This window comes from Xiphophorus maculatus, chromosome 13 (assembly GCF_002775205.1).
Source record: "Xiphophorus maculatus strain JP 163 A chromosome 13, X_maculatus-5.0-male, whole genome shotgun sequence".
NCBI lineage: Eukaryota > Metazoa > Chordata > Actinopteri > Cyprinodontiformes > Poeciliidae > Xiphophorus > Xiphophorus maculatus.
In genome coordinates this window covers 20,594,294-20,606,103 of record NC_036455.1, presented here as the reverse complement: position 1 = coordinate 20,606,103, position 11,810 = coordinate 20,594,294, and the positions used below count along the sequence as shown (strand labels likewise).

Below are 11,810 nucleotides of genomic sequence, written 5' to 3'. Positions count from 1 at the left end.
ATTTTTATTTTATTTCGTTTTATTTTCCCGAGGGTTAAAAAAACAACTCTTTATATGTTTAGAAGAAAAGTTGGGTTTTTAAACCGTGAGGTATTTATATTAACACATTCTAAAGTATTTAGTTTTTTTTATAGATGCAATTTTACTTTAGAAAGCCTCAGATTTATTCTTTTCTTTTCCACGTCAACGGTGAACATTTTTCAATTAACGCCGAGCATGACGCAACTTTTTTTTTTTTTTTTTTTTAAAAAGAGGCTTCCTAGTCAATTACTCTTTATACATATCTACTTAAAACAACATTCTGGTTCAAAATCCAACCGATTTTATTCACAAATTAACACCCAAACCATTCCCATGTCTCCTAGCACAGACCAGTTTTCTCTTGGACACACGATCCAGAAAAGAAACTGAAACCATCGATTAATAACACGCACACTTCGTGTTGTCGGAGAAGCATTTTGGAGGCTGAGGAATAGGAGGCGGAGGGCAGCTATCGATATCTTTGTGTTACAGTTATTAATTGTTGCTATTAAATCTTCATTTCCACAGCTGCCGCGCTGTAATACCCTGAAAACACTTTACTCCAACCGCTGGCTTTGATCGGGCCCATATAATGGTGGCCGAAGAGGCCGCTTGACTCGTATCATGTTCGTCCTGAGTGCAGTTATGAACAATAATGCGGCGTTTTATTACATCCAGCGGAAGCATTTATTTTTCACGAGAGACAGACAAAAGGTGGGGGGGACTTGAGGAGGGGGTGGGAGGCTCGGTCCAGAACTGACACGAGCATCACCAAAGTTTATCTAGGCTACACAGGAAGGGAAAGACGTGATTGCTGCACTGTAGAAAGCAAATCGAGCTTTCAAGGCGTTTAAATTTGACAATCAAAGACAATGCGTGGAGCAGGTTTAATTGGATTTTCAGGGGAAGGTGAGGATTTGTTATTGAGTATAAACTGCAATGGTTTCTGCATGTTAGGCACAGGTACGAAAGGGGAACTGTCTCCAACTGTTATCAATTAAAGCGGCTTAACCTAATGCGAAACATTTGGCAAGCCTAAGCTTAGACTAGTAATCGGTCGAGCTCAGGGAAAAGAAAGGAACGAGAGGCATGAATATTTTTGCCTAAGTGTTGCCTTATTAAGTCCTGCTTGGAGATTTTTTGCGCAAGTTAGTACCAGAGAGAAATCAGGAGACAAAACTCGACCTAACAAAAGAGAAACTACGCTATTGCTACAGAGGAACGTCTGCTCTCTTGAGGAAACCCTTACCTGCATTCCGTTAGGAGCAGAAGATCCAAGGCCATGACTTTGGTCCCAATAGCGCCGCCCAGTGGTAGTAGCGTCAAGTCCTCGGTACAGAAGAGCCGAATCGAGGGGGGAAACCTGCAAAATGAAGTCGATGCAGCAAAGCTCACTAAAGGCTCTCTTGCCATCCTGTCCTCTGCTTGTCATCGCTGTCGCCTTGCTTGGTAACACAGTTAATAACCTTGGGTCTCAGACGGTTTATTGCACCAGCACTCCAATTGTACAAATGCTCCAGACCCTCAGACAGCTTTTATGACCACGTTGCCTTGGCAACGGGGGAGGATGTCCCGTAATTAGGGACGGAATTCCAACGCGCAGTAAAGGATGCGCATGGCGAGGCGAGGTAAGGCAAGGCCGGACTATGGCGGAGAGAGGCAACCATAAACTTCAGCCTCTCTCTCCCCAGCGTTTATGACCCTTTTGACTGTCATATATGAACGCCAATGCGCTGCGGCCAGCTCCCATAAATACTGTGATAACAACAGCAAATATGGCGACCCCTTTGCCAGGGGAGGCTGCTGCTCCACGAGTGTTTCCAGGGCCAGTCAGCAAAATGACAGCTTGCGCGCACAAAAAATCAAGAAATGATCCAGAGGAAGGCCATTAGAAAACAAGCTGATGTAAAGTCGGTAGTTTTTAAAATGTATTTGCAGCAAGATGCCCCCAAAATGTCATTTGTGGCGGACACAGTAAGCTATTTTATCGCTTTGGGCAAGATGGGAAGCACCGCGACGCAGCCAGATGGCTTAACATTTTCAGAAAGCACAAAATAAAGGCAGAATTCCACCGTTTCAATTTATTTAAAGTCGACAAGTAAACACTGTTTGTGATAAATGACACAAATATCTCAAACAAACTGTCATTCTTTTTTTGCTTGAGCTCGTCCAAGCTAGGGAGTATGTGTGTGTTTGTGTGTTTGGACTGCTCCCAAATTGCATTTGAGAGACCTAAGTTTTAACATGTGACTCCCTTCAATTGTTTGCTGCGCGCAAAGACACCTGATTGCCGCAAAAATAATGTTTGTCTTTTTTTTCTGCGAGTGTGCGTTTAATATCTTGATCTTGTGTGCGTAAAAAGTTTTACATGCGCGCATGTGATCCATCGAGACGAGAGCCAGCTTTCAACAATGAAAAGTAGCATGTGGGCATTAAGCAAACAGGATTAAAACTGATATCAATGCTATTTTCAGTCAGCGTTTCATTTTGGTTTTATCGTTTTGTTTTCCTTTTTTCCTTTTATTTAAGAAATATGATATAATACACAATTTGGGCCTTCCAAAGCAGTTGATCCAAGCAATTGAGCACTTTTATGAAAGCGCAAGGATCACGGTTCTTGGAAACAAACATGTTGCGAACAGCAGACCAAATCCCCTGGGCAAAGATATGTTAATTAGACAAAGAAAAGACAAAGTAGCACTCTGTCTAAATAGCTCGAGGAAATCGTTGAAAAGACGCCCACATCAAGACCTGTTTATTTCCACATGTATGTATATCGTGTTGGAGAGGCGATTTAAATGGGCCAACTGAGCCTAAGTTTCAATGTGTTTATTTAGAATACATTTACGAGACAAAATCCAACTTTTGAAAAAAAAAAAAAGAAAAGGGAAACAGCTACTGAGACCGAACGCATTTTAGGCATGACCAAACTATTGTTAAAGTTACTTGAAAATGTGGCATATTACAAAAATATTTTTTGGCTCATATCAAAAGCAACTGCTTCACTGCGATGACTCTGGCTGACGCTGCAATCAGTGCGCACGCGAAAAATGTTTCTTGTCACGATTCCTTCGTGAGTACGTGTGCACGTAAAACCAACAGCACCACCAAAATCCCTCTCTTGCAAAATTCCAGAGAATGTGCCTTTGCCTTCCATCAGTGCAACGTAAAATGTCAGCGCGTCAACATAAAGATGTCTCCTGGTGTCCAAATGTGGATAAAAAAAATCTGCTTGGATCAAATAGGCTCATCGAGACTGACGTTCAGTGTCTTTGCTTAGGCTAAATATAGACGAGATAAGCCGAGTGTCACATTTCTGACATATTTCTCTGGGTGTTAAGAACAAGATTTGGTGAAAGGTGGATTTAAGCTGCACGAATGGTGATATTAAAAATGAATTTGAAAGGAAAAGTAATGTAAAGCCTCAAAGTGAGAATGACGTCAAGACGTTTTTTTGCAGCAGAATCTCTTCAACAAAAGAAATGATCAATTAAAAACAGGGGGGTGGGGGTCCGCATTCTGACTGCAAGTAAAAAACAAATGCAATTATAATTTAGAAATGTGAAAATGCGTTATATTAAAGACGTTTATTGGAGTATAAATGTGGTTTAAGCGTGGTTCTAACCAATTGTGACATTTAATGTCTGTATGTAGGTTTAATTTAAATGGAAGCTCTGAGAGGTTTTTTTTTGTGTTTGTTTTTTTTTAATCCTCATTTCCGTATCTTTCGCTGGACAAAAGAAAAACAAGGACGAATAGCCATGTTTGGTAAAAGGTGAAAAAAGCTGCGCAGGCTGTTTTTTTTATTATTATTATTATTTGAAAACACAATCAAACGCATTATATAAAAAGTGACAATGAGGTTGTTACTTTTCTGCAGCAGAATGTCCCCTCGCAAACTCTTCTCGACTTGCGTTCTGACTAGACAACAGAAAATGTTTTTTAAAAAGTCAAAGACGGAAAGACGTCTATGCGTCTGCTGATGTCTAAATGTGGGTATAATGGGCAAACCAATTATGACATTCAACATCTTTATACAGGAAAAATTTAGACATGACCCATGGGCTGATCCACTCCCCCTCAATTTGTAGTATTTATCTTTGTTAAATAAAGATGAAGACTTCAATAGCCATATATGTTGAAAGCTTGACAGTCTTTTTTTTTTAAAAAAAAACTTTTGAACGCTCAACCAAATGTATCGTGGCGTTTCTATTTGGTTGAAAGGGCGTTCTAATTGGCGAATCAATTTTGACATTTAATGTCTCCGTTTGTGTAGAAACAATTTGGACGGGATCTATAGTCAAATGTTCAACACATTTCCTGGATTTAGTAAAAACAAGGTCATAAAAAGGATGCATAGAAGTCCAAAGATTGGAGGGATAAGCTCTAAGCTACACCTGCGTGAACACCTCAGTGCTCCGGATCCAAGCGGACAAAGCTTATCTGTCTGGTTTTGGCCTGCATATGATCATCAGCATGGCTTTACGCGTTTAAAAGATACGCATTATATAAATAATTAGCCCTCTTTTCTTCCATAGGCGACCGTCAGAGATAAGAATAGCTGGTTTGAGGCGGAATCTCAACAGCTTGCCCGTGGATTGGGACTCGGACAGCCGTGGCATAAAAAGAGACAGGAGCAAACGAGTGGCCATACAAAATAAATAAGCACAAACATGAACAGAAACACCATCATTCGCATCCGTATACGGACTCATTATTTGGTCACACCAATGTAGGCTCCACCAGACTCCCTAAATAGGTCAACCTATTCGCCTTAAGTTTAAATCCAGCACATTTCTGATTTAAACAACAGACAAAAATAAAAAGAAATAAAATATTATTTTTTGATTACAAAATACACTTAAGCAGTCAATTAATGACTGTTCCCCCCACACACACCCTGACAAATAAGAACAAACAGGTTCTAATAACATGGCCCTTTCCGAAAACAGAGACCTGGAGCGCACACAGAAGAAAAAGAAAAACAGTTTGTATATATATATATATTTTTTCCTTTCTTTTCAAAATCAGTTTGATGCGCAAAACCACGGCCCATGAACGCTTACTTCATATCAGCGCACTCTGCGTGTCATCGAACATTGAAATGAACAATCCAGCAGTGTTATTGCTGCCGTCGCCGGCCACTGTGGTATAGTACACGAAGTACACCGAGGAGAAGTCAGTGAGTCTGTGGACGAACCCTATGTAGTCCCACAGGAGGGGAGGGGGAACCGGAGCAATGTGCTTCTCCTTCTTTTTTTCTGGGTCCCCCTAAAGCAGAGGATTGGACGTGTAGTACTGTAACCTGTCTCTGTTCAGCTTCTTCTCCTTCATGCGCCGGTTCTGAAACCAGATCTTGACTTGTCGGTCGGTGAGATTGAGCATCCGCGACAGTTGCAGCCGCTTCTCTTTGTTTATGTACACGCTGAAAAAGAATTCTCGTTCCAGTTCTCGTATTTGATATTTGGAATAGGGACATCGTTTCTTGCGCGTCCTCTGTCCACCTGGGAGGCACAGAAGAAAAAGGGAAGAAAAGGAAAAAGACATGCAGTCACAAATTATATAAGCGTTTAAATATGCTTTCACTATAATGTATATAAGCCATTAAAATTGAATCACATCTATTTTCTGTCATATTGCACGAGAGGAAAAACCGGGTTGTTTTGCAGGCTTTCGGGAAAACACGCTCTCATCCGATGCAGATCACAAGGACGAGCTCGTTTAGGTAAACACGTTTAGAAATGCGCGAACAATGCACTTTAAATGCGAAATATACCGACTGGTTGCTTTAACAGGGCAGATCGTGTGCACTACAGCCTGAAGCGCACAGACACCACCCTCGTTACAAGCAAGAGGTCTTTTAAAAGCAAAGAAAGCGTAAAACTAGCACGCTCGTCATAAATGGAAACTGCTGCTGCTCCTCCGTGTGAAAATCCTCGTTCAGCGAGAGTCACGGCAAATATTACAAAATACACACACACACACGAAAAAAAAAAAGACTAGAACAAATCTGACGGGCATGCTGTCTTTCACGGCCAATTTCAATTCCAAACACGTGATCCTGCAGTTTATAACAAACTTTTGTTGGAGACTGGGGGGGGGGAGGGGGTTGAAGGGGGGGGGGGGGTCTACAGGCCCTCCATAAACCCTTATATGCTTATAAAACAGCATATAAAATTTTTAACAGCAGCGCGCAAGATTGCAAACTTTCTCCCATATAAGCAGAGCGCTGCGTTTAAATACGTACTGCTGCTGCTGCCGCTGCTGGATTTCTCCTCATTGTTGCCGGAAGATAGCTCCGGACTGCTTGTCTCATCTCGCTGCTCCTTTGCCTCGGAGTCCCGGCAGGACGGCGTCTGCTCCGGATGCTTACTTGCAGGCGTTTTGTCCCCTGAGAAGGCGGTGTTCACCGACGACGAACTCTCCGACGCGTTCCCGTACGCGGTTTCGTAGAACTGGTCGAAGGCTTGCGGGAGCACGCCATTTCTGCCCACGCTCCCGTAGAAGCTAGCGGCGGCTGCGGCGGCGGCGGCGGAGCCAGCACCCGAAGAGCCACCTCCTCCGCTCCCGCTGCTATGGTGGTGATGGTGGTGGTGGTGGTGGTGGTGGTAGGGGCTGTTTTTACCAAACATGTCACCCACGACGGCGGTCTGCGCCGACAGGCACTCCCGGTGCACCATGTCTTCCGCGCTCGAGTAGCACTGGGACAAGTTCCCCCGGTGCGGCCACTTACCGGGCGCTTCGATACCCGCATAGTCCCTGAATGTCACCTCCCTGACGGGCTGGACCTGCGGCAGGTTAGAGGAATAGGAGTATGTCATTGGGCGGGTGGAAGGGGTCTGAGACAAAAACGAGGGAAGACCCGAGAAATCGGTCCCCGCCGACACGTAGTAAGTGCAACTGGGTAAGTACATGTTCGATCCGACGGGGACCCTCTCGTCAAAATCCATCATTGTTGCTCGGCCGCTTCTACAAGTCTGTGCTGGGCTTTGATTCCTCTATAACCACCCCGAACATGGCTCTGAAGCGCCGTGCCTCTCGCCTCTTTGAAGCAGGTTCGCTAAGCACAAATTGGGATACGTAAGCTGACGTGGAGAGCCATCTCCATCCACTCCACTGAGGAGGAGGCCACGTGACCACGCGGCAGGAATTGACAGATTTTCTCCAGTTGTGTGCGCGGCTGCGTGCGCGCTTGCGTGCGTGCGCCCAATCCTCTGGGTGTGTAAGGCTTCGGTAGGGGAAGGAGTGTGTAGGAGTGTGAGAGACATGACTGCTGTGTGTCCTGAAGCTTGACATTGGTGGTTTATAACCATACCGGATTAAAATGAATTACTTAACACGCAACCGAGGAGAACAAAGACATCTTTAACTGCTTAGTGACTATTTAAAAAAAAAAAGAAAAAAAAGATTTAAATCTGAATGAACGCAGCAGGTAGAACACCGTTTAAAAACTAAACGTGCTCCTTTTACCATGAAATGATAAAACCCTAAAAGTTTTTAATTTATTTCAGAGGAAGCAGCTCCTCAAAATGAATTATGCCGCCTGTTCTCAGCCTCGAAAACAACACTGGAACCAAATCAATGGTCTGCAACTTTAGGGATATGTAGCAGAGTTTTATTGAACTAAGGGGGAGAGCAGCTTATTTCTAAAGGTTGCTTTTAGGGAGATGCCTTAGTCATCATCTTCTGGTACTTTTACTGCGCAGCGTTTGGCTCAGTGAGCATTTGGTTATCAGGGTCATGTTCAAAGTAGCGGCTATACTGTTTCAACTGCAAGCAAAAAACAAACAAAAGAAGAGCACAGTGTTTGTATTTGTGCGCCAACAAAAACGACAACAACAACAAAATCAAAACTTTCCGGAAGGTATTTCTATAGCAAACAGCGAAGGTGGTTTATAAATCAACGACAAGTAGTATTTCAAGGTGAATGCTGTTTTGGATGTCAATTAAAGTTTTCATTGTCTTGAAGTGGAACATCAAGGGAAGTTCGAACATTTGTTTATTTATTTTTTTCTTTTCTTAGTCTAGATTCCTGGTCAGTGTGCAGAAATAACAGATTGGCAGAGTTAAAACAAATACGTGCGTAAAGCAAAAACAGCCAAGAAATTAACATTGACCTCAATAAACATTATCCTCTGCTTGAAATTGATTTAAGTGATATTTTTGGTCAAATTAAAATGGAGAATATTTAGAGAAAATTCTGACGCATAAGTAACATTTCGTGATTTCAAATGGCGACTTCAAAAGTGGCTGGCTACACTTTTACGCACGATTGTTTGGCAAAGTTTACATCAACGTGTGCAGTCAACTGTGCGTTGCTCGACAACATAAATATCTCCAGAATATTATCAAGACTATCTGGCAGTTCTGTTTTTATCTATGCAAACATTTCAGCTAGTTTTATATAACGCCGTTTTAATTCAGTTTGTTAAGATATGTATATATCTGTTTTTTTTTTTTTTTACGTAAATGCAGCATACATCAACAAACCAAAAATCAACGGGGGACGTGATATTTATAATATTCACCCATAAGATTCTGCCTTGCTGTTTTATTTTTAAAGTTAAAATTAAAATATACACCTGCAACATCAGATGCCTTTTAGCTATCACTCATATTTAAAAAAAAAAAAAAAAACAAAACAAATAAAAAAATTCTCTTGGAGTGGCAAACAGACAATGCACGCATTCAGCAAACGGAAGTAGAAGAAGAAGTAGAGGCGGTAAATGTGCTGAGACTAGATGCATTTCTGCTGTTTAATTTGGTAAACATGCCACACAGGACATTCCGCCCTGTTCTACTCCGCTCAGGGGGCCACCATGAAGCCTGTTTTAGAAAAGCTGCAACCTGACTCTAATGTGCTGTGAATGAGAGACCTGAGCTAGGATTAAGATCGCTGCGGCTGGTCTGGACCCTAGTGCCCGATGGCGCACACACGGATTTAAGTGACACATCTGAAACACGACCTTGAAATATACAGACTGACTAATACAGCCAGAGCGCCCGCAGACGCCTCATGTGAGTCTATGAAAAAAACACGCAAAAACCACATGATGTTACGCTCCTGCTTAAAGAGAGGACTTTATTTGATTAAATTGCGGGGTACTCAAACGATTTGGGTATCTTTGCGGCCACACGCTCCGCCTCTCTGGGTCACTACAGACCAATTCTATGACTTGTGCTGGAGCTTTTAAGCTGTAATTGAGGACAGGATGCCCAGAAAAGAAAAAAAAAAAACTAAAGCCAGTTCTGCACAGACCTGCGTTTTTATAGCTGCTATAGTATTCTGCTTGGCTTCCCCCCCCTCCTCAGAGCCAGACAGACACCACAAAACTGGCCAGGCGTGATGGGAAGTCGCCACCTACGCGAAGTCAAAGTCAGCAGCTGGGGAATTTCAAAAATTATATTAACATTTGTCTGCGCTCAGCTAAGGTAAGACGTCTTCTCCTGCTTAAACAGGCGTACATCTAATGCAAATGTCCATAAAATAATCCAAATAACTGTAGCTTTATTAAAAACGGGGGGCAAAGCTTCGGTCCGTTTGATGACAAATGTGTTTTTTATTAAAATAACGTCTTTTTTGAGGATCCCAGCGAGCTGGTTCCGTTTTTCAGCAGGCCTGCAGTCTGGCGCTGTGTGTGTGTGTGTGTGTGTGTGTGTGTGTGTGTGTGTGTGTGTGTGTGTGTGTGTGTGTGTGTGTGTGTGTGTGTGTGTGTGTGTGTGTGTGTGTGAAAAAAAAGAGGGGAAAAAAAAAAGCTCTCAAAGCCAAAGCTTTGTCTGTACGGTCGACTTCAAGTTCGGGGGAGGAAAAGGGTCTTTCACAAGAGAGAGCAAAGGGCCCAGCGTGCCCCGGATGGAGTTCCATTAAATTGCTACCCCCCCCCCCACCCCTCTCGCATCCACTCAGGCTTTATGTTACCAGATCGCTTTGAAAGTGTGAGCGTAGAACTTCAACTTCGGTGTAAGCATGCCCACCAACAAGAGTGGATATCATTAGGACGACTTTAAAAAAAAACAAAAAAAAAAAACAACTAAATAATTAAATAAGAAAATACTTAAGATAGTTCTGCTCACCATGCTATTAAAAGACATTCACACATAAATGTCATTTTATTCAAATTAGAAGGGAGTAGTAGTCAAATGCATACAAATGCAACCAAAATTCTTGAAATGTTTTTGTTTTGGCAATAACTAACTGCATAATAATAATAATAATAATAATAATAATAATAATAATAATAATAATAATAATAATAATAATAATAATAATAATAATAATAATAATTCTTTCTTTTCTTTTCTTTTTTTTAAATCTTATTTTTATTTGTTTTTTGTCTTTTTTTTCATCAGGGAGGCACTCTTAATCCCGTTTGGCAACGCGCTTAATGCAAGAGGTGACATAACCACAGATAGGTCGACGGGCTTATCTGGATGCATCTAGATTAAACAGTCAGATTGCGCAGGAAATGAACTTCAAATAGCTGGAAGCCATCTTTTAGGGCTGAGGAAATCCCATTGGTTTAGTCATTGGGGGGAAAAGGCATAGCCGTGCGCCATAAAACCTCATCAGACAACAAGTAAACAATCAAGGGTGGAAGGGGGCGGCTGTGGAAGTATACTGTTTAACACCACCTCAGGTAGGCCTTGAAGGCTGTAAATGAGGCTAAATAGACGCAGTCAGTCTGCAGCAAAGACACCTCCTGTAGTCCTTTATTTGGTTTAAATAAAGAGCCCTAGACTTTGACCAACAGCCTGTTTTTGTTTTGGTTTTATGGTTAAGAAGTAAGCCATCACACCTGCGACTGAAAGACTTAAAGCTTTTTTTGATGCTTTTTTAAAAATGTTTTTTCTTTTCTTCTTTTAGTCAATATAGAAAGGGTGTGTGGAAATCGGGAGTGAAATATGTCTTATAACGAGGCCCAAACTCAAGTACAACGCATTGTCAGGACAAATAGAAGACTGGTGGTAAATCAGAGCTTTAAGGAGCATGTTGTCACACTCTAGTTTACTGATCTGAAATCCTTCTTTAGGATCACAGACTTTTTGCGTAGTCCGAGAATCTGACAATGATTTCTTTTTTTATTTTTTAAATAAGGGTAACAAGTTAGTGAATAGATGTTTTTGAGTAAAATGCATCAAATTTCGGACTTAATTTGCTTGCAATAATAATAAAAGCGTTAAAAAACAAGTGGAAATGTTGTTTCTGCGAAACCGTTGAACTTGAGTCACAAGGAGCTGCTTTTCGCCAAGGTTCGTCTGAGCGTCGCAGCCTTGATCACGTCGCGGGCGATTATACAATCACAAGACTGAAACTCGAAGCAATCCCAGCGTCCACACGAACAAGCTTTGATATATGTACCGCGGAGCGACGCCTTTGGAACCAGATTCAGTGAGCAACTGTTGATTTATCCACAGGTGACAGAAATGTGAGCTGACGGGAGATCGCGACGACAGAGAAAGAAAGCATGTGGAGGCCACGCAGGCGGAGACCACACAGAGGGGGGCAAAAAGAACCGACCAACTCCACGGTCAACGGGAACGGCTCGCTGCAGGGAACTCGGGAAGAGCGGAGGGGCCTCTGGACAAACTGGACGCTTACTGGGTTTTGCACGAGGAAATATAAAAGAGTATTGTCTAAGCCCGCTGTTTGCTGTTGAAACTTTAAGTGTATTTTCATAAAAAAAAAATGGAAGATGGAATTAAACAAAGAGACTCGAGTCGGAAAATACTTTTTTTTTTTGATAACTGGAAGCGTAAAAAAAAAAACATTCAGAGCTTTTAGAATTTCA

The 11,810-nt window shown here is 42.1% G+C and overlaps 1 protein-coding gene and 1 long non-coding RNA gene across 2 annotated transcripts; one reads left to right on the top strand and one right to left on the bottom strand.

Annotated features, from left to right (window-relative positions):
• Positions 1 to 2,100: 2,100 nt before the first annotated feature.
• LOC102226826 (homeobox protein Hox-A11a) lies at positions 2,101 to 9,664 on the bottom strand. Its single transcript, XM_014470123.2, has 2 exons — positions 6,269 to 9,664; positions 2,101 to 5,525 (listed from the first exon to the last, which is right to left on the bottom strand). Exons 1-2 carry the CDS (start codon positions 6,972 to 6,974, stop codon positions 5,293 to 5,295), a joined length of 939 nt encoding a protein of 312 aa, XP_014325609.1. The 5' UTR covers positions 6,975 to 9,664; the 3' UTR covers positions 2,101 to 5,292.
• Positions 6,845 to 11,738, top strand: LOC111610393. The gene is made up of 2 exons (XR_002753643.1): positions 6,845 to 6,925; positions 11,437 to 11,738. It is a non-coding gene; the product is annotated as an uncharacterized LOC111610393 (long non-coding RNA).
• Positions 11,739 to 11,810: the final 72 nt, after the last annotated feature.